The sequence below is a fragment of the Tetrao urogallus genome, assembly GCF_951394365.1.
Source record: "Tetrao urogallus genome assembly, chromosome: 7".
Lineage (NCBI taxonomy): Eukaryota > Metazoa > Chordata > Aves > Galliformes > Phasianidae > Tetrao > Tetrao urogallus.
The window spans coordinates 19178953-19201965 of NC_136820.1; the positions used below are offsets into that span (position 1 = coordinate 19178953).

The following is a 23013-nucleotide window of genomic DNA, read 5'->3' on the forward strand; positions in this document are numbered from 1 at the left end:
TTGGTGTAAAAGTGCATCCTTTGAACGTGGATCTTTCATCCCCCCAAATGCAAAAAAAGAGGCATGTGTTTTGTCTAAATGTGGCTGCCTTTTGTGGCTTGTGGCATAATTGGTTTAATGTAGGAATAGCTTGACACTCAAAAAGGAGCTTCAGTGGTCCTGAGTAACAGTGACAGCATTCATGTTTGTGTATTTATGCTGCAAGGGCCAATCGGTGGAAGGGTTAAAAAAAACCCACAACTATTTACTCGATGAATAATCTGCTAGTTACCTCAAAAGGTGCTAACTGAATGCACAAATGTATTTCAGAAGGTGGGAAACAATAGAAGGACATGTGGCATTTTTAGGTGGCTGTTTAAATCACGTATACATACGTGCACATAAGTACTCACACAAGATTCCACACTGCAAGACTGAACGGGATTGTTTTTTTTTTTACCATTATAGTGACTCAAGAGCTGAGAAGAACACTCTAGCTCTACTAGTGCTGTATGTCTGCATACTGAAAGGAGTTATGGCTTTCAGAATGTTAGTACAGTGCCTAGCAGAAAAAAAAAATACATACTTTCTTAGGCCAGCACTTCAGTGTGCTGAAGATGGTGAAACTTAAGCAAATGTCTGAGTTTTCTTTGCACACTAGCCAAAGCAAATCAGAGCTAGAAAAAAGGAAGGGCTAATGTGCCATTTCACACCTGATGATTTAAAACACAGAGAGTTTTATTTCACAGGGGAAATGGTGTATTGTGAGTTGATGTTAGCCAGTACGTGGTCATCAAAATGAGGTGAAATGCCAGGAAACGCAGGGACCGTTTAGTTCTTGCATGTTACCAAGCTAAAGACTTCCTAACCCCAAAACTATATATTCTCTTATATTTTAAGCACTTGTGGCCTTGCAGGTGGGAGGCACAGCTCTAACTGAAGGTCAGACCTGATCCACCCTTGCACGGTCTCTTGTCTTGTTAAGATATCTCCATATATAGTCAGACAGCAGCATCATCCTTAGCAGTTTCCTGACACTTCTGCCTCTAATGCCAAAGGATACCAGAAGCCAAGGAGGAGTGGAAAATAACAACTTGAAAAGTACTTTCATTTCAGCCTTAGGGTAATGATGCATTGTATGAAACAACTCACACCTGCTAACGTATGTTTGTGCACCTTACTGAAACCAAGATAGCCTCAAAGGAAGGTTTGTGGCTGCATACCAAGGGCACTGCAGTGCGAATTTTATTTTATCAAAAGAAATGAGAGGAAATACGACTCCTTCCTGAATATGTGCTTATCTTTGGATGTTAAAATTGTTTTTCTTTTTCAAAAAATAATGATGTTTTATTAAAAACCTTTACAGCCCTATCCTGTACGTAGGTAGGATGACAAAAGCCAGCCTGGTTCAGAATTAAACTTAGTTCTTTACTATTCATTTTGAGTATTGGGTTATCTACTCGGGTGCATTGATGGGGTTTCTTAAATCTAGATGGTCAGGCAGGTAGTTTTTGTGCTAAGTGCAGTTTTTGCACAAAATAAATCCTCTTAGCCTTCGCTGCACTGAAATGGAGAATCTGCCATTGCCTCCCATGTTGTTGGGCAAAGCTGTAATCCTTCCAGGGCTTGCAAATGTGGAATCTCTTCAGCATAAAATTGCTGAAAGAGCTCTGGGCTGCCCTGGTCCTCTGTGGGCAGTTTGCCAAAGGACACCTTCGGCATGATGATTCAACCCACCCAGCTCATCTTGGAAGTAGCTGCATAGCTAAATTCTACTAAAATCAGCTGTGCTCTGCGTGCAGCAAGTGCTACCAATGCAGCAATTTGTTGGACTTGCAGCCTGGTCGTAGCTCGGTGCATCATTTTTGGGTTTGCGTGCTGATAAGTGGGAAGCACGTAGCAGTTGGGTAGGTAAGGAGTGCGTGCATTGCAAGTTTTATGGCCTGTACTGTAAGTGGCTGAATGGCTTTTGTGCAGCTGTAAAGCATGTTTAACCTGGTGTTATAAAACACGTCTCAAATGTATTTTCATAGCTTCATAAACTGCAGTTCATTTATGTAGGTAGTTTTTATTGTAATCCTTTATCTTAAACATGAAACTGCTTCCTGATACTGCTTCTACGTCTTTCCTTCTTTTTATGAAAAGCAAAAGAAAAAAAAGAGCTTTTCTATTCTCTTTCTTCCCTACCTTTTTGTTTCATGCATCAGGAGAGTCCTTAAGTACTGCAAAAGCACCCTGAACTTGCATTTTTGTATTGCTAACCTCAGAATGCAGGCCTAGCGACTAAAAAGCCAAAATAACATTAATTATGAATGTTCTTCTCGCTGTGGTTTTTGGAATAAAACTTTGGAACAGATGTTTGGGAGGAAGAAAAGGGGGAGGAAGGATGGAGTTGTTCTCAGCCCCAACTGGTTTTAATTCTTTCTTGAACATTTTGAGTCTATCTTTAAACGTTTGCCAGAGTTTAATTAACATCCCGTGACTAAAGGTGGAAAATGTCCGGCTTTGTTTTTCCTCAAGCATATACCTGCACTTGTGGCTCATGCCAAAGCCAGAGAAAGAAAGGATTCCAGCTGGCATCGATTTTATTACTGTTACATTAATTTACAAGTTAAGCCTCAGTTGGGAGGGGTCTGCTGGATTCATTTATTTATTTAGTTTTTTTATTTTCATGATTTTAAAAAAAGTTGCCATGTAACACACTGCCATTTAATTACAGGAAGCTTATGCTCTTGTTTGGTGAGCATTTCATAGCTTATTCTTCTTTATACGGAGTTGTAGAAATCTGGTTTTGAGATGCGTTTAAAGCAGAGATTGTGTCCTTGGGTTTATCGTGTTTTCCCTGTACTGTGTATAAACAGAAGAGTGTACATTGTTGAAAGCCCTTTTTTTTTCTTTTTTTTTTTTTTTGGTGGAAAATAGGATTGGGGGAAAAAAAAAAAGTTTATGTAAGAATGCAAAATAACTTCCCGAGACTATTGGCGCAGTGTGACCATAAAACCTCAACAGCACATTGTGCAGTGACATTCTAACAATTTGCTTTAGCACCTCTGCAGCGTTTTCAGAAGGTCCTGTTGTACAAAACACATGGCACGGTATCAGTTGACTGTTTCTTTCCAGAATCCCTTCTTTCCATGCATGTTTTTGTGATTAGTTGCTGTTTCACTATTAATTGCAAATAGAGATTTTTTTTTTTAATTTACCTCATTACGTGGATGTTTTATTTGCATTTATACATCCAGTAAGTTACAGCGTATCCGCTTATGGAGGTGTGCAGGCTCCTTCTGATGGATTTATAAGCTCCAAGCTGGGATTTTCTGTTTTATTTTTAAAGAGTGTTCTTTGCCATGCGTATATCAAGATACAGATATATCAAGATAGAAAGTGGCATGTAATTGTTCCTAAGGCCAGACAGAATCCAGCTGTTCCACCTAGCTATATATTGGCTCTAGAGGAATTTTTTTAACCCTAGTTTTATTATTTTTGATTTCCCTGTAGCCCAGAATGTTGAGCAGACCTAACGTGTAAGTAGTTTCAAATTTTACTAACAGCAGATAAAAATACAGAATGCTAATGTGATACTGTTTGTACTTCAAAAAATAAGCACAATGATGGTGATTTTTTTTTTTCCCAATGTCATTTTAGCTTTATCTCCAGCATTTTGGGGTGATTTCCCTAGTAGGCTGCCTCAGCTGAAGTCATGCTGTGTGAAAATACAGTCTATTTGCTTGTGTGTTTCTACCTATAGGATCTGAAGTCTTGTGGTTTACACCTAAGATTCAAACTTTTTAATTGAACATATCTTAGGTCGCTTAAAATTCAGTGTAGGCTTACAGTGAGCATTTAAATGAAACCAAAAGTGCTTATAAATGTTGGAATGGCCCCATCTGCCATTTTACTTAAAACACTGAGGCTATCAGTGGGTGTTTACCTGTATTTGTGGGATGATCCTGTTCAAAGCATCACTGTACAGATGAGCTTTTTGGGATCTGCCTGTGACTGCCAAGTTGCAGTTGCCATTTCTACAGCCACTTTGAGTGCCCCTGGGGGATGTCCAGAAAGGCCTGATCACACCCTTGCCTGCTTAAATGTTGCCCCTTAGTGCAGCAGACCCTGGTGGCTGAGAGCTACAAACAAACAAGTAGTTCATGGTATATCACTTCTTCAGAGCTTTTTCAAGTACTTTGTGCATTAAAACAATGTTGAAAATCGTATTACTCTTTGTACTTGAATTTGCAAATGCACATCATTACACGAGGCACATTTTTGAAATTCTCATGGGGTTTGTTCATTAACTGAGCTTTGCCTCATCCAGAGACAATAGAAAATCAGTTCCTCTAAATAATAATGGTTCCTAAACAGCCAGTCATTTAGTGCCCGGTACTGAGTCTGTGCTGGGAGAGCGCTGGAAGGCAAGGCGGTTTCTCCAGAAGACATTTTTCTGGCCGAATCCTGCTCTGACTGGTGTTGTGAGGAAGGGCAGGGCTCTGGCTGAAGGGCAGGACACACAGAGCACAGCCACCACGACCTGCTGCGGCTCCCTGGAAGGCCGAGGCGGTAATAAGCTTTAATTGCTGCTCTGGAGGCTCCTTTGTGGTCGTGCGGAGGGACAGAGGTCTCTGCCAGCCTTGGCGGACGCCTGCTTGACAAACCATGACCACCTCAGGCAGCTCTCTCAAGCGATGGCAGTGCTGCCAAGCATTCCTCTGCCTTTTGGGAACTCTCGCTCAGGAACCAAGCCCAGAGATGCTAGAGTAAGAAAGAAGACTGAGCGGTGTGCATTGTGCCTGCTGCCTGAAGACAGCCCATCCATCCCTCCCCATGGGGAACTCAGCACTCATGCCACGTAGATGCTTAATCAAACACCAGAATTGCACTTGCAGTCTGAAATACCAGCATCTGTAGCACTTACACAGTGGTCTGCTTTATCTACCCAAGCTTCTTTTGGTTGTATTATATATGTGTTAGCATCTTCGCAGACATGAATGGTTAACATACTTTCGGGAAAATGAAAGACTAATCTGAATGGACCTGTCACAGAGGCTGAAAAGCATTTTCTGTCTTCTCAGTTCTTTCTCCAACAGCTAGCAAGCAAAGGAAAAACCCCAGCTCAGACTGTTCGGGTGATCCAGTGTTGGAAGTTTGTTGCCAGAACCAGCACACTGTGCCACTCGTACCAGGTCACAGCCAAAGAGCCCTGCTGCAGCCTCTAGGCTAAGAACATGCGTGGCAGCTGTGACATGTTTTATTTAACTGTTTTGTATTTCATTGCTCCTAGCATTTATTTCCTGCGCTCAATATAAAGGAAGAATATTCTGTTTCGAATGAGTCGATATGCCCTCAGACCAGCAATGAATATCAGCTGTGGGAATGCTCTCTCTGCTGCTGAGCATGGAGGGAGACCATGGACATGCGGGGGAGAACTTCGATAATTCCATAAATGTGCTTTAGTGTTAGACCACAATTCTTGGAATATTAATTATTCTCTTCTTTCTTTTTTTTCCTTTCCTTTTCCTTTAATCAAAGAAGCTGTCATGGTATACGGGAATGCAAGCTCCTTAACATAAGAAGTCCTCTCATAACACTGTTTCTGTGAAATACAAACTGCGAGTCCTGCACGGGACAAAGTGTGAAGCTGAATTTTTATGAGAGATCATTGGAACAACCGTGAACTTTCAGTGACACTAGCAATGCTGCTTCCCACTGCAGTGGGCTTTTTGCTCGTAGTTATTCATTGCATATGTGAATGTATGCTTTCTGGTCCTGGAAATAGTTGGCAAGGATATGTTGTTTTGTGTTTGAGTTTTTTTGTTGTTGTTTTTATTTTTTCCTTGGGAGGAGAAAGGAAGAACTCATAATGTTCTTGATCACAGATCAAGATAGATCATATTTATTGTAATCGCACATGCAGCACGTGCTGTTTTTAATCAGCTTTGTGTTTTTAGTGCTACAAGGCACGCTACAGAAGTTAAACACGCATTAAGTAACTGCAAGTGATGTGCACCTGTTAGAACCAAGTTGAGGAAGAAAGTCCTCTGGAAACCCCTCAGAGGAATGAAGGTGTGCACAGGAAAGGTAGAATTGGATCTTGGCTAAGAGGTGTGAATACCAAATAACCTCCGCAAGTCTAAAAGATAAAGTTTAGATTTTCAGCACTGTAACTGGGATGCTGTCTATGCTAGGATGTCAGATAGTTAACTCCTGCAAGATGCTTTTGAGGTGTTTAAGTTACTTATGTCACATGCTAGAAGAAGTAGAAGATAGGTGTGCAACAGGTCAAGTCTTTGCTGTAGGGTGACGTGACATACTCACAGACTTCAATAGCAAAGCTGAGTAGAAGAAGAGGTGGAAGAGGTATTGATGCTGCAACTTTGCTTTTCATCACACTATTAAGACTTTTTAGCGCCCAGGCAGCAGTCATAGTTTCCTCTATGTGTATATTTTTTTTTTCTTCTGGCAAATAAGCTGCTGTTTATCACTGAGCATCACCTCAGTTGCAATGCGTTTTGTTTACACTGCATAAAAATTAGAACAGAAATAACTTGTTGGTATGCTTTTGTGACCCTGTATATAATTTATACCTTCCCACAAGCGATAATTGCATGCAATACCTGGCTCTGTCATGGCAGCCAACACGAGCAGTGCCTTCTGGTGTCCAGCTTATGTCCATCTCCACCTGTGAAGCCCACCCCTTGCTTGAGTGGCAGTGGCATAGTCTCAGCATGGGAAATTCCAGAAAACAAACAAAACCCTAGCTTTCTTTCATTGCCTTTGGATTGTTTTGTGTTTTGTTTTGTTTTAATATAGTGGGGCAGCACTGCTGAAGTGAGCCTTTTGGTGTGGTTGCTGGAATAAGGAGAAAGAAGGTGGCTTTGTGGGACAGAATCAAGGAAACATTGCATGCAAGGAGTAAGGGCAGCACTGGGAGGATGTTATTTAGTCACTGGGAAGAGAAAACAGTAATTCTAGCCCAGGGTAAGGTCCTTGTGGGGTCTCAGAATGAAAGCTGTATGATGCATGCAGCTGGATATGGTGAAAAGCAGGGAGCTAGCAGAAAGGCTTGGGATGAACATGGCCAGAAGAGAGAGCTGGAGAATTCAGGGTTTTTGCTGCTGCAGAACTAATCTTTGGTTACGGTAGTAACATTGTAAATTTGTACAACACCTTGCTGAAAGCAGGAGCTGCTCCATCAGTCTTTCCCTTCCAGGTATTTAGAACCTCATCAAATAAAGGTGCGTGTTGTGGAGTTTTGGAGCAGCCATTTGCTTCAGAAGTCCAGTTGGGATGTTTTTCCTTTGAACACTGGAGTGGGGAACAGTGGCCCTTCTGAGCATTATGAGAAGCAGGGAGGCCACCAGCATGTGTGCTGTGCTGCAGGGGGGGCTGCTCACTGCCCAGAGGAGCACTGTGCCGCAACCCAGCACCCTTTTGTCCTGGCAAGGGGCAGCCAGCTGAGGCCCCAGGAGCTTTGCAGTGGTTGTTTCAGATGGCTGTCACACCCTGACACAGGCCGTAGGTTAGACGCAAAGATGCTGACTCTTTATTTTTTTCCCTTTACAAGCAAATATTGACACTTACTATTGTGCAACAGCACCCAAGTCTAAAAAAGAAAGAAGCAGCGAGTAAGAAAGCTGTATCTCGATGGAAGTGCAGAGCTGCGCACTGCTGTCCCTGCACCACTGCTGTCCCCTGGCCGGCTGCCCATACACCTGACTGCCGCCCGGCGTGGGAACGCTGCGCCCAGCCGTGGCCGTGTGGTGCTTAATTAAAGTCCCTGACCTGCGTGCTGGGCTTCTTGTTTCTTCTATCTGTTTTTTTTCCCTTTCTGGTTTGTTGCACGCAAGCAGTGAGACTGGTGGGGCACTGCTTGGGTCGCTGCTCTCAGACACTGACAACTGAGGAAATTAAATTCAGAGGCGGAATCGGTTAGAAGCGTGACTAAAGCGGTGTTGTTTTTCTATGGCAACTGAAACAACATAATTATTTAAAGGAGAGATTTTTATTGCTAATGAATTCTTTTTAAGGCAGTCAGTTCTTACGTTTTGTTTATACCAGCTCCCTCTTAAATACATTTTGGGTATTGTTTGTTGTCTTTCAAGACAGCACAAGCAACTGAGTTCAGTAGGACGCTGTCAGATAAGAGCAGTGGTAGACTCTGAGGTTCCAGCTTGTGTAAAGTCATGTGCCTTCGAGGTATGCTGCATAGCTAGCAGTGTGGCTGCTCAGGGAGAGAAGGAAAGCGTGTTCCTATGGTTATTCATGTAATCCTATTTGTAAAATCCCCACTGGCAAGTCTGAGTTTAAAAACTAGAGATAACAGAGAGCTTGTTTATACTGTTAAACAACTCTTTCATCTGCACTGGACAAAATGTTGTGTTTTGGTGCAGGTAAGCTAATGAAAACGAAACTGCGGGGATGCGCTGACCTTGCAGTTGCTCCGGCATGCTTCTTGCTTTCTTCCCTCCTTCATTGAGTCTTGTAAGAAAAGCCAGGCAAATGTTGCTGCAGAGTTGAATCTGCGTGAAGCTATTAGAAAAATTAAAGGATGCCTTGAAAGTAAAGGAAGCATCGTTATAGTTGCTTCAACTCCCCACCACTTCTGCTTATCTTGTCCCTTCTGTTTTGTATTGCCTACTAGGTTTTCTAATTACGTGTTCCTTGTTGTCACTGAGAGTGATGATATCCTCATTAGATGTCACAGACTCAGGTGATGTTTTCTTTAGGAAGACAAAATCCTGTTTGTGAGGAGATCACCCTCCTTCAAGGGGTTCTTTATGATGGCAGAAATTGTTGGTGGCAGTGACCGAAACCCTCGTGTGTTTTCTTATCCTAGAAATGCATATAGTTGTTCACAGTAGGTTTTTCTGTTGCATTTGGTCAAAAAAAAGACTGAGCTGAAAAGCATGAAAGGAGCAGCTTGAGGAATTTTTTCCATCAAGATACAATCAAGGGCAGGAAATCGTAGAAGCAGAGTTGTGGTTTTGCCTCCATTTTTTTTTATTAGTTAATTAAACTCTAACAACTCTTAACTTCATTTTAGGTTAACTGTTCCTAGAGTTCAGAAATATTTTAAGAGGTCAATAATGCTTTCCTTGGCTCTCAGTCCTTCTGTGTGGGATGAGGGATCTCAGGCAGCGGCCTTGCAGTTCTGCAGATGCTGCACATGGTGTGTGCGTGCGCTCATGGGGAAACGATCCATCGTTCCTCATCTGCACACCACCCCGAAAGGATGGAAACCGCAGGAAGGCAACGTGGATAGCCTGACATCTGTAAGCTGCCTTCCAGTATCCGATTAAAGCTCAGAAGCCCAAAGTGCTTACAGCTACCAGTTGACATGCATTTTTGCTTAATGAGCAGGAGGTGCTGAGCGGGAGGGAGCCTACAGGGAGGGGGGGGTCGGGAGAGGAGAACTGAAGGCCATAGGTGCGTATTTAATTTCACGAGCAGCAGAGGGGGGAAAAAAAATCCCACAAAGCCCCCATTGTACACTGCAGCAAGGTTTTCTTTGTGAAGTCGCGATGTTTCTTTTTTAAAGTGCCATAAGGCAACTGTCTGCGTTTCGAGCTGCGTGGAGGACATGTGAGGGAAGCAGATAGAGCCGTGCGAGTGTCCTGTAACTATCTTTAATAACGGGAGCCGTTCCAGCACTTGGAGCCAAATCATCTTTCAGCAGAAAGGATAAAATTTAGCAGAGCTGGGAAAGGGGAAGAATAAAGGGGAGGGGAAACACAGCACCACCTCCCGCTGACACCACAGAAGTTTCCCTAAGCTTTCCCTCTCCCTCCCTCTGTGCATATATTTTCTTTTTAATCAGCCGGGGCTCTTCCCTCCCCTGCTTCTTTTTTACTGTATTTTTACGGCTGCAATTCTGCTTTCCCAATTTCTCTCGTTTCACGTTCAGTTTCTTCAGAGACATTCATTAATAGTTACTGCAATTTAAAATAATAAATAAACTCGGCACCAGCTGCTCAAATGGCTGCCGTAGCATATCTGGAACATAATGCGGTCTGTCCGGGGCAGCCACACAATGCAATTTATCCCTCCACCTGAGGGAATGAATTTCACAACTGTAATTGCTACAATATAATTCTTATTAATGTTGTGCTATAATTCCCATTAATTCCAAAGGGCTAGTAAATGCATTAGGACTTGTCAACATATTATTTTACACTGTTTATGATCTGTAGAATTACGCTCTTCAGTATTGTATTGCATAAAGAAAAGCCTTAAAATGAGCTTTGATTGCAGGGCGGAGGGAAAACGCATTTTCTGTTGGGCATTGGGAAAGAAGGAGGGGTCCTATGTTGGAGGAGCAATGAAAAGTGTGTTTTAAAATCAATCCTTTCAACTTGCTGCGCCACGCGGTTAGCTCTTTATGGCAATGTATTAATAATGCCTGTCTTGGTTATTAGAAAAAGAGCCACTGGTATCTTTATGAAAGAAGAAATAGCTGTAAGAAGGATAGCTTTATAAAATTAAAAGTAGCTGCCTTCCAGCAAAGACAGAAGTGGGGAAATTGCAAGTCGTCGTAACTGATGTAATAAATGCAGAACGCGTTATCTCACTGCGCTCTTATTTATTCTTGGTTTATCTCGCTACCCTGCTTTTCTAGGTAGTGAATATGACGAGGAGGAAGTCGACTATGAAGAATCAGACAGTGATGAGTCCTGGACTACAGAAAGTGCTATCAGCTCTGAAGCTATCCTTAGTTCAATGTGCATGAATGGAGGGGATGAAAAACCTTTTGCCTGTCCTGTTCCTGGATGTAAAAAAAGATATAAGGTAAGAGGTAGTGCAGACCTGCCTTATCTCTTCTTGGTGCTAAGAGAGGGGAAAAAAAGCCTGTAAAATCATTCTTTCTCATCTAATAGACTTGTCCTATGCATTATTGTGCTGTTTTAGCAGAATATGGATTTCAATCACTGGTTCCCTCTCAAGCACAGGCAAGTTACAATCTTTATAAAGTTAGAAGTTTTATAAAGAATGTAAAGCCTTTTGCATCCATGTTGTGAAATGAGGTTATATATGGTGACTTTTGCAAGACTTTTGCTTTACGCATTTCAACTGGCTTTCCATTACTTAGACAAATTAGTAGCAGCCTGGGAGGCAGTACCAGCAAAGCCATCACATGTCCCTTTTAGAGGCACTAAATAAGAAGCTTCTGCCCATCCGTACCAGGACTTCCTTCTGCATACATGGGAGAGAGGCAGCTCTCCTTCATGAGACTGCACCCAGGTGCTGTGCCTCATGCAGCTGATGCAGGAAGGGGGTGGTTAATGTTTTGCAAGTCAGAGGTCACTCCCAAAAGGCAGAGCCTCAGAGGAACTCTGGCATCGTTCTGTCCCGGGTCAGTGTCCCCGTGACTCATACGCACAGTCGTCGCTGAGTCTGGCCCTGAGTGCTGGGCTTGCATCCCTCTGCGTGACACACTGGGAAGCTTTTTTTTTTTCCTTTCTGATTTCTCTTCATCATGAGAAAAATGTGTCTGTTTATGAGAGTGGAAAGTCTTTAACTCTGAACCTTGAGCTGGCTGGTAAAGGACATAGTGAGATGTTGTGGGGATGGGGATATTGCTTCATGTGAACTAGTGCAGGGATAGATGGAATTTTATCGACTGGTTTAGGCTGCATCACAGTATTCTGTAGTCATTGGAATTTAGGAACAGAAATAACGTGTTAGTCACAATTTACGTAAACCATTTCTGCGTGAAGCACTAAGAAACTCAAGCACTGACCTGTACCCCACAGAATCCAGTGGTGGTTGAGTTTGTTTTTGTACTTGTTTTATCTTGGGGTTAGCCTTTAGCAAATTAGGGACTTGAAGGAGAACAGAAGTATGAAAGAGAAATGTGGGAAGTCTAACAACATTTGAGATAAAGCAGTTGTGACAAGAATGAATAAACTCTACGTGAAAACGTGCAGTGGATGAAAATGTGTGTCAGTGATCCTGCAGCTGTTCTGGACTGTGGCTTCTCCGTTAGCAGCAGATCATGAGACGCAGTCATGTACAGTGCTGGGAGATCAGCTAATGCTTGCTTAAAATACTTGTAACATGAGCAAGAGAGCACTGCGCTCATTTCATGCGAGTCTGGTTTTGTAGAGCTGTTTCTGACCTGTGTCGTGATTATTCTCTGTCTCAGGACAGGGCGGAGGGAAAGATGTTTTGAGAATATTTGCATGTATTACATGATGGATGTAACCACATTCTTCGTAATGCTTTTCTTGTATGTGGTAGAGGCTGCCTCAGATGAAGGGTATGGTATAAAAACTAAATCCCTGGCTCAGGAAGCAAACAAGCCATGGTGATTGTTAGAAGTCACTATGCCCACAGGGCATCTGTGCTTTGCAGAAAACTTTCATTTAATGGCAGTGGCTAGAAGGGGAACCCTGTAATTTGCTATATCCTGTCTGTTCTCTGTTTGACTGCCAGCCCTCTGTCATTTTATTGCCCAAATAAGCAAGCTGTTCCTGCCTGCTTCTGCTATCTCGCTACCTTCATCTCAAACGCATGAGGACTGTCTAAGGGATATCTTGTGCACCATTAATGTTAGAACAGTCGGATGGGGAACAAATTAATGACCCATAGAGAGGCTGACAGACAGAGAGCAGCAGCAAATAAAAAGTACCATATATTCCTATGAGACTCACCTCTGTTCAGTCCAGATAGGAAAATGCATTTCCTTTAACTCTGCCTCACCTCATCTCTCTTTTCTGTGGGCTCTGCTTCCTTCCTTTTTTCTTTTCAACCTATTTTTTTCCTTTTACGTTTTTATCTTCGTTTCCTTCCTTTTAGTTTTGTGTCAGCGGTGTTTCTTGTTTCCTCTTCATCTTCCTTCTTACCCCCCCATCCTCAGATGAATTATTTGCCGAGTCTGGGTAGGGAGTCCTGTGATCAAAGCGCTGGGATTTTCTGGTGGGTACTGGATAATCACAGTCAGGGCTGTAAAACAATTATAGAGCTACAAACAGGAACACGGACATGCACATACAGTAATTGCCAGGCTCACTTTACGGCTGAGAAAGGATGCATTCTTTTAGGGAGCGAGGAGGAAAAGAGAATATACACAGTTTTCTTTTGTCTGGCCCTACGTGACGTACGTTTGAGAAGCAGAGATGTTATTTTTAGGTGTGTTATTTGTACTGCAGTACTGCCTGAAGGACCCAGTAGAGATCAGGGCTCCTTTTTGCAAACAATGTACAAGGATAAAAGATGGCCTCTGCACTGAAAAGTCATTATGGAAAGGTAAATAAGACAAGAATGAGTACAACAAATACTCCCAAGGAGTGGGCTGGGGCGGACAATGGAAAATGTAATAAGTTCATGTTTATACACGAGCCCAGATGAGTATCAGAAGACCCTACTGGCCTCCTGCCCAGCTGCTATCTGCTGGCGGTCTCCCATAGGCGTCGCAGTAGAAGTGAGTCATAAAAATTGAATTGTTCTTCAGGAACTTTTTTTTTTTTTTTTTTTTAAATTTAGAAATGAAGTTGCTTGCTTATAAAATGCGTTGGTAACAAGCGCTCTGTAAGGTATGGCATGGCACAAGTTTTTCTCAAAGTGCCAGAGATCCTGAAAAAGAATTAATTTTTTCTTTAATGGCCTGTAAACTTGGTTGGTGGGATATTCCAAAGCGGCTGAAGGAGTTTGGAGCATGCTGGCTTATAGGTGCCTGTCCGCTTCTGAAGCTTGCTAATTTCTGGAACTTGCTTTCTTTTTCTCTAATTACCATTACTGACCTAGGCAGAAAATGGTCAGTATTCAAGAGAAGGAAAATTTGTTTGCGATATAGATGAACTGCTTAAGGCAACTTCTGAATATAGAATGGAGTTTGATACGTAATAGCAGGGGAGAAAAAAATCCCACAAATAATGTATGTATGCTATTATAGACAAAACCCTAGAGTATCTGTCGCCATTTTTCCAGCTTGTGCAAATACAGTAACACAAGAACAACAGATTGTTGTATGTACACACAAAATGTACCTTATCTGCTTCTCTGTCAGTGCAGTCATGAAACATTGAGATGTCAGCACTGAGGCAGTCCTCATCTAAGTGTGCCCGAGTTCTCATCTTTTACCTACAAATACTCTAGAAAAACAAACTGACTTAAGCTGTTCTTGGCCTTTGAAAAATTTCTGGCTGCCCAGAAAGCACCAATTTGGGTTCTTTGCAGTCAGTGAGTTAAGTTTGAAGTTACCTGTGCTTCCTACATGGAAAACAGTAATAGTTTATCACTGCAGGTATATTGCCAGGCCAGAATTCGACTGGGATGGAAGATGTACTTTGCTAAGTACACCTCATTTATGGTAGTGTTTGAAAGGGCGTATAAACCAAGGCTCATCTACGTGCACAGTTTGCCTTTGCAAGGGTTTTTCTCTGCTGCTGGTGTGTTGATAGTTATGGTTGCTCAAGATGATTGTCTCAGTCAGATGGACGTGATGAGGGCCTTTACTGGCGCTGGAGCGCAGGCAGGCGCACACGTTTGTAGGAGGGTATGCTTCCAAAGAGGGAAGCGAGGCAAGGGTTGGGTTCAGAGGCAGCTGTGGATGATGAGATGTGGGATGTGCTGAAGTGTTTCCTGGCCCGGAGGAATTGGTGCTGGTTTAGGATGTTTCTCTGTGCAGCCTTCTCTTTCTTGATGGGTGGTTTTTGTTCGTGCTATGGAGTTTCTGTGGTGCAGATGCTATCGGACATTTTGTTTGGGAGTTTGCTCCCAGAAAAATTGATCTGCACCCCTCAAGAATTTTGAAGTGAGAGAAGGAAAGAAGAGGATGGACATTAAAAGAATGAAGAAGTCAGAACTTCCTTGAGCAAAGAGGAACTGCACCCAGAAAGAAAACCCCAGCTGGGAGAAGCATGATTTTGGTGTGAGAAGCAAAAGCAACTATGTTACAGGGAGAGAAGGAAGGAGACATGGGGATGTTCTTCATTTCCCTGCCCTCCCTTAGAGGATGTTGGGAAGCAGATGCGCTAGGCTGATTGGTGCTTTTCTAAAGGAACAGCCAGAAGATATTTTAAAAAGCCATTTTGATGCCCATGGCTGAACGAAGAGATGTCTCTTTCCCCTACTGGCTAGGGAGTGAGCTCTCAGCTTCTGGAATGGGGTAGCTTCATGAGTACAACCATGCGAGGGGCCCTGCCCATCAGGCGTCCTTGTGTCTCTGCAGGCCACGCAGTTCCAGGCTGAACTTCCGTATCTCCTCCTGATCTGGTCCCAGGTTAATAATTGTTTCCTCCTGTATAAGGTTTTGGAGTGCCCTTCTACACTGCCATCTTCTTCCTCAATCATTTGTGAGAGTAAATAATGAGCAACCTAAGTAACCAGAGCAATAAAAGTGATGTATGAGTTTGGCAGCGTTTTTTACCATACCTCAACAAACTCAACTCAGACATACAACAAAGTGTTTACGTTGCAGCAGTGGAAAAAGCACTGAAGAGTTCTAACAACAGTTTTCTTTAAGACAGAAGTTCAGATTGGGTTTCATGTTATACTAGCTCCTCATACCCTGCATGTTTTACTGTTTTCAAACCTTCCATAGCCCAATTAATTCCACATAGGTTTCTGTTCTAGCATTTCCTTTCATTTTTCCACCTGAAATTACTTAAATTACTTTCTCCTTTCATCAAAGCCTGTGGCATGTTCTGTGCTTGATGCTGAGTGGATTGTTAAAAAGCCTGCAACAGGAGGAGTATTGCTGGCACAGAATAGCAAGGATGTTTGTGACTGCAGATTTCTGGGGCCTGTAACAATGGTTAGAAGTATCTTAAAGAGCTTGGTTAAAAAAATTCGGAGTCTGAACGGGCATCTGTAATTTCCAAGGTAAATACAGGGTTTGAGGCTTACTTTGTTTTTAAACTGCAATAGCAACAGTTTGACTGTCACCCTCAGATTTCCTCCTTTTCAGAGGCATGGGTCTGTTCTGTGCTCAGGTGTTGATGGATGTCCTGTGGCAGTTGTCCTGCTGGACAGTGACGTCCCTTGTCCTCAAGCCCTTTAGGTGCTGAAAAGCGTAACCATCTGCAAAGCAGTCTGAAAACTGCTGCAAGACCTCAGGTATCTCAGGGAACACAGAATCTGTACTAGTTAGGCCACAGCGGCTTGTTCCATTTTTGCCAGAGTAATGTGAACGTTTTGTCTTGTTCTTTTCTCTCCAAAGTGCAATGGAGAAATTCTTCAGTTGTGAGTGTAAGATATTCCCACACAGTAGCTGGTGGGAATCACAGAATCACAGAATGGCCAGGGTTGGAAGGGACCTCAAGGATCATCAAGCTCCAACCCCTTGCTGCATGCAGGGCCACCAACCTCCATATCTAATATTAGACCAGGCTGCCCAGAGCCCCATCCAACCTGGCCTTGAACACCTCCAGGGACAGGGCATCCACAGCCTCTCTGGGCAGCCTGTTCTCTGAACTACCTTCCAGTGCCCTGTGCAACTCCCTCTCTGTTGCCTGCAGTTAATTCTTCGGAGGCAGTGCACAAGCAGTCACAAGTTGATGTGTGATGTCTGGTGCCCACAGCCATCTCCAGAAACAATGACACGGAGTGGAACATGAATCCTATGGGTGAAGCTCCCACTTTCTGGAGAAGCATGACTGGAGTCGTTCTGCCAACTTGTATCTTGTTAATGACCCTCAGAGTCAAACATTTCAGTGCTGTGCAAGAAGAATGTCAGAAAGCAAAGAAATTCTAAGTACAGCCAATTAATGAGATCTTCATACACTGCAGCGCACGGGGAGGTAGCAGGATTGGCCAGGTCAGATACATGAGAGCTGCACAGATTCTCTCCTCCTTATCCCATCCAGCTCGGAAGCGCAACATATGCCCAACACCTGGAGAGAGTTCCCAACACTCCATGTGCTGTAGCGTTGAGCGGGTGCTGTGTTCTAACAGGTCGCGAGGTGCTGTCAGAGCAGCAGGCCCTTAACGCTTTGCTTTCTCCCCCGCAGAATGTGAATGGCATCAAGTACCACGCCAAGAACGGCCACAGAACACAAATCCGCGTACGCAAACCCTTCAAATGTCGCTGCGGAAAGAGTTACAAGACAGCTCAGGGCCTGCGGCACCACACAATCAATTTCCACCCCCCCGTGTCTGCTGAGATTATCAGGAAGATGCAGCAATAACATGCTGGTCACAAATGTGCCAAGAAATCCTCACCAGCAGTTGCTGATTTTGAGAACAGCCACCTTTTTCAGGGGAAGCATTCAGCAACCCTTTAAACGATTAAATGCATGCTTTAAAATTTTCTGTAATTTTGGAATGATGTATCTTTGTAGAGTTAATGATTTTGTACATTTGCACATGTAATCATCGTACCCATTTTCATTACTTCGAGATAAGGTGCTATAAAAGCTATAGATTCTTCAGAACATTTTTTTTTCTCCAAAACAAAAGAATGAGGGGGTGTGGCGTATTCAGTTGTATGGCAGCGTTGAATAGGAGTAAGAGGAGGAAAGCTTGGCACTGACATCATTTCAAGATTGTAACGTGACGAAGATTCTCGATGCATCTGTCAGTGTGTGTGCAAAACCAAAACGAGACCACCGTTGTCAAACCATAGCTAACATGCCTTACATATGGAGTTACCAGTGGAGTAGCGAGTCTTTTAGGTAACGAAAATATAAATAAGAAAGAATGTTTAACATAATATGCTAAAAATATTTTCATACTTAAATAACATACATAAAAAGGTGTGCTTGCTGTATTTTATATTCTCTTGCAAAACTTTTTTTTTTCCCCCCTCTTGAAATGCTGAAAATTTTGCCATTTGAACTAGTAAACAATCACGTTAGTATTAGAAATCTGCTTTTTTTTGTACGAGATGTCATATTACGTTCATGCCCATCAGACTTCGGAGGACCAACATCCCAGTCCAGCTCAGTAGTTACCCCTGAAGTATCTCTTAGAAAGACGCTTGGAAATACTTAAGTGCAAATTTATGTGTGTGTGAGAAAGAATTATCTTCATCTCAGATGAAGTTCTAAAGCACTTTGTAGTTCTCTATTGCCAACAGATTTAATGTTTTATGTGTTGCCAATTCTTGCAACTACTGCACTGGCGTCTGCCTGTGGTTGCAAATAAAAATTAAGAATTCTGCGCATGGTTTAAGGAGGTCCGTTCTTTGTGCTAAGGGAGCTTCTAACGTCTCTCCCTCACCTTCATTGTATTTTCAGATTTTCTTTGTACATGTTTTGCTTCTTATCGTAAGTCGCCGCGTTCCCTTTGGAAGTGTCTGTTTAGCTTTACAATTAATTTTGCTAAAATGTGACATATGAGCCTTATTGAAGATTAAGTGCTTCTTGCAGCAGGTGGTCAGAGATTGACTTAGAAGTCAACATGAGAGAGCTCCGTGTCTGGGCCATACCTGAACATTTGTTGCTTACCATCCTGCCTTGAGCATTCTTCTCTCACAAGTGCTATTCCTGGAATGCAGCTGGCCAGTTGCATCAAGTGGGCACCCACACCTTGAAACATTTCTGACACGGTGAGGAATGCAAAATTTTCAGTACAGCAATCGCCTTCGCTTTATTTCCTGTCCTAAGTGCAAAAGAAAGCTCACGTGTGAGGAATAAGCCTTCCCTTTATTTCGTTCCAAAGCTTTAAAGGAAAATGTTTGGAGGGTAACAGTTGCCTGTTCTTCAGCTGAGTAAAACTCCCTCTGAAAGGCTGGGCCTCATCCTGCTCCGATACATGTAGGACATCCCTATTTAAATGAAATGCCTCTTTTTCCAACCCTACGAGACAGCAGTTGTACTGCACAGTGCTGTCAGCTGGGCTCTAAGGATGATCCAGACATGAGAATTACTGGTGCACCAAAGGCCCCAGGTGGCCGTTTCCTACCTTCTGCAGTTCTGGCAACAGATGTGGCCAACAACTCTGTCCTGGCTCTGCTCCTAGTGCAAGAACCTACAGGCTGGGTAAGTAAATCCAACAGCTAAACAGTCGTAAAACGTCATTGTTGCATGTAAATTCCTTTCAACTATAAAAATGAAATTCCAGTTTCTATTTACCTATTCATTGTGACAGTATTATTAAACAGGTAAAGATGGGACTATTTTGTTATACTGTGTATAGTGAATGTATTGTACTGTGTCTGTGAAAAAGTGTGCTTTAAATTATATTTTCATATGTTTTGTTGGGGACAAAGTCTTTAAGTTTGAAAGTGACAGAGGTTTGTTTGAGAACTGAAGGCAACTTAACAAATTCCTGTCAAGAAAGCTGCTTATAAATGTAAATCAAATCACGTTTAAAATAAACTGCCTCTGACCTAAAACGACTGCTCCTGGCTCATCACTGACACAGAGTTCAGCTCTGGGGCTGCATACCGTCTTAGCTGTGCGTTTTACTTTGGTATGGTCAGGCTGCATTCCTTTAACACCTGCAGCAACTTCAGAGCGCACACACACACCACACAAACACGGAGTGCTGCAGCCAGGAGGAAGAACTGAGCATTTTGATTCAGCTTGTCAAAGGATGCTGAATTGCACAGGTTGTTTCCTTCCAACTTGACATCAGGGCTTAGCCCACCAGGTCAGTCTGGATGCTCCAAGGTGCCCTCTTTGTGCTGGGACATGAAAACCTTCCTTACAAGGGCTGTCAGAAACGGAAGGAGGAACTGTTGCAATCTCCATTGTTAGGTTTCAGTAGAGAGATTTGGCCTCTGTGGTGCACCCTCACTACAGCCTTTAAGTAGCCAAACTGAGAGGGCTGGGTTGTGCTTTGGCACAACGCAGTTGGGAGGCTGTCCTTCCTAGGGGGGGGTATACCAGCATCTGAGACTTCAGCCATCTTTACAGATATGATGACTATAATGTTTTGGCTTCTGCAATCTGTTCTGTTTCCGTGCACTACTGAGTTACTTAAAACATTACAGATCATTCTTTCAGTCTGTGCTCTGCTTTAGGCCAACAGGAATCCCCGAGTTTAAAGACAAAAGGGAATGCAAAGGAGCAATGCAGCCTCTACTGAACCCTGCCCTGAGTACTGCGTAAGCTCATGGAAGGTAACTGCACAGCACAGGAGTTACTCTGAACCTCTAATTCCTCTCTCTGAGCGGCAGTTCCGTTGTCATACAGAACAGAATCAACATCGCATGCCAGAATGATGCAATACCTGAACTCTGCTTTATTTCAAAACAAGCAGCAGGAAAACAGGACCACAGAGTCCATGAGTAGCTTTACTTTTAATGTAATAAGACTACTGTACAACAAGTGAATAGCAATTTTACTTAATACAGTTAAGTAAATATAAAATGTTTAGCTATACACACATTTATATTTACTAGAAAGAAATACATAAAGTTAAAAGGTTTTAAAAGCCAAAACAAACACAATTCACTGTTGTGAAAATATAACGTTTTCTACTGAATGCAGTTGCAACATAATGGTTAATGACTTAAACAATTCATTTCCAGGCATTTAAGCACAGCCTTGTCTTTGAACTCAAAAATACTGCCTTAAGGAATAACGTTACATGAAGTATGTTATGCTTTAAGGCAAACATTCTATGTGTAAAACTGAAGTACTCACCCTTGCTTCCGTTGCCGGCATGTAATCTCACAGTACATACAGCTACACTGCAGAAAGGTTCTAGAAACCTCTACTTTTGTCGGCTTTGTTATTTCAATTTCTGATTTAACTGATACTGAAAGAGAGTGCATGACTCCATTAGGAGAAGCATCTGTGTATTACATTTTAATCACACCTCAGATATCACAGAGAAGAGAGCCATAGGTGCTCTGGTGGTTTTCTACACAGCTGAAGAACAGCATGAAGGTGGGCTCTTTTCTGAGGCTGTCATTCCCACACCCTTAACAACTGCCACTAAGTAGGGGAATAAATAACTACATACACAACAAGGGGTTTTTTGTTTGTTTGTTTTAGTATCACGTTAGGTAGAGAGAAGATAACCCAAATAGCAGCTCACAGCCAGACTTGTCATGGCTCCCATTAGAGTACACTAGCTTTACTCAGAGATTTGCACTGTTAGAGGAAAGATGTGCTATTTGTTTTCCATCGGTAGACTACTCAAAGTAGTTTACCTTTAAGCTACACTGCAAAACAGAAGTACTTAATCGAAGTTTAAAACATTCTGATCAAAGTGCGTCTGGACGTGCCTCTCGAAGCCCTGCTGGCTGTAGTCAGGCGGGAACTGCTCACTGCACATGGGGCACACCTTCCAGTGGCTCTCCACGTGCTCCTCAAACTTGCTCTGATCGTAGTTGGGTGGAAACATCACATCGCAAAGAGGGCATTTCTTGTGCACGTCAAAGCTTCGTCGGGAGGCGGAGAGGGAGAAACAAAAAGCAGGAAACAGTCATTTAATCTGTTATTGCAAAGCAGGAGTCAGAAGTAGGATCTGCTGCCACCGATGTCACCAGCTTTGCTACCAAGCTGTGTGTGACAGACAGCACCTGGGCGGTACTGCACGCTTAATTAAAGCATCTGACTGAAGGTGTTTGATGCAGCCATGTAGCTTTACACAGGAATTCCAAAAGAACCAACTCGGCATTTTAGAAGTTACATCATTCTGACACGATTCCAGCTACCACTGAATACAAACCCACTGGCTGCCTTAATGGCCAGGCGGTTTCGTGGGAAACCACTCTCTCTGCTCATAAATGCTTGTTCTTAGCAAACATAGCACTTTATAAAAGCTCTAAACTTAGGTTCACAATTGGGTTGGAAAGAGGGGGGAAAGAAAACCCAAAAGTTATTCGTTCATTTACCAAATGACATTTGACGTTCAGTCAAAATCAGGTATAACACAAACAGTCCACCCAGGCACTTCTCTTCGTAGTTAACTGCAAACCAAACACCAACTGAAAATGCTTAAAGACGTTTCTCCTCCCCTTTCCATCCCCGCTCCTCCAAACCAAGGAAAGGATTCTAGCTTTACAGAAACCTATCCATCCCACTGAAAACCAATAAAAAAATAAATGTTTACCTGGAATCAAAGCAAAAACCCGTCCCACGTTCATGCAGAAGGAGGCTCGGAGGATCAGGAGCAGAAGGTACAGTGTTGTCATCATCCTGGTAAAAAAAACAGTGGCATTTTCAATACCCAATAAAGAGAGTTACTTTTCTAAATGCATCTCTTTGCTATCCAGAAAGAATGTGACTGAAGCTCAGTACAGAAAGGACACTGAGGTGGTGGAGCAGGTCCAAAGAAAGGCAATAAGGCTTGCGAAGGGCTTGGAGAATATGCTCTGCAAGGAGAGACTGAAGGAACTGGGGCTGTTCAGTCTGGGGAAGAGGAGGCTGAGGGGAGACCTTATTGCTTTCTTCCAGTACCTGAAAGGTGATTACAGTGAGAGCAGGGTTGGGCTCTTCTCACTGATGACAGAACGAGGGGAAATGGCCTCAAGTTGTGCCAGGGTAAATTTAGGAAATATCAGGAAAAACTTTCTTACAGAAAGGGTTGTCAAGCACTGGAATAGGCTCCCCAGGGAGGTGGTTGAGTCACCATCCCTGGATGTGTTTAAAAACCTCTGGATGTGGTGCTCAGGGACATGAGTGAGCAGAGGGCTGTTAGTTAGGGTAGATTTGGTTAGGTTGAGGTTGAAATTGATGATCTTGAAGGTCTTTTCCAATCTGAGCAATTCTATGATTCTGATCTCAGCAGCACAGGTTTTATGCAGTGTACAAAAGAAGTTAATGAACAGAAAAAGCTGAACAGACACCATCTGACCACACATGTATAGCAACAAGCTGTGCTACTCAAACCTGCCACTGATACAGTCCTCTCTGTTTGTGGGGTAAGGCAGCACAGAAAACATGTGCTCACCCAAATGATGCACCATGCTTCTGACTGTCATAGCGCTTCAACGAGGGAGCTACAGCTCAAAAATCAATTCCACACAACAGACTGTCGAGGCAAGCTCTTAAAATCCACCAATTTAAAATTCCAGGAAGGGCAGAGGCCACTGATGCAGATGCCCACGCCTCCTCCCGACAGCCAGCTCCGAGTGCTCTGCACGGCCCCCAGCAGCCAGGCGTGTCCCCTGCCCAGCTCTGGCAGCACACACGGCTGCTA

At 43.1% G+C, this 23013-nt stretch overlaps 2 protein-coding genes across 2 annotated transcripts in view; one reads left to right on the top strand and one right to left on the bottom strand.

Annotated features, from left to right (window-relative positions):
- JAZF1 (JAZF zinc finger 1) overlaps positions 1-17102 on the top strand; it is a gene marked incomplete at both ends in the record, with an annotated part of 168807 nt that extends 151705 nt beyond the window's left edge. The window contains 2 exons of the mRNA XM_079538441.1: positions 10592-10761; positions 16926-17102. Of these exons, the coding sequence (XP_079394567.1) occupies positions 10592-10761; positions 16926-17102 (347 nt within the window). The remainder of the gene's footprint in view (positions 1-10591; positions 10762-16925) is intronic.
- Positions 17103-21048: 3946 nt separating this feature from the next.
- The window catches only part of TAX1BP1 (Tax1 binding protein 1), a gene marked incomplete at both ends in the record, with an annotated part of 47214 nt that continues 45249 nt past the window's right edge, over positions 21049-23013 (bottom strand). The window contains 2 exons of the mRNA XM_079538285.1: positions 21049-21250; positions 21925-22010. Coding sequence (XP_079394411.1) covers positions 21049-21250; positions 21925-22010 — 288 coding nt within the window. The remainder of the gene's footprint in view (positions 21251-21924; positions 22011-23013) is intronic.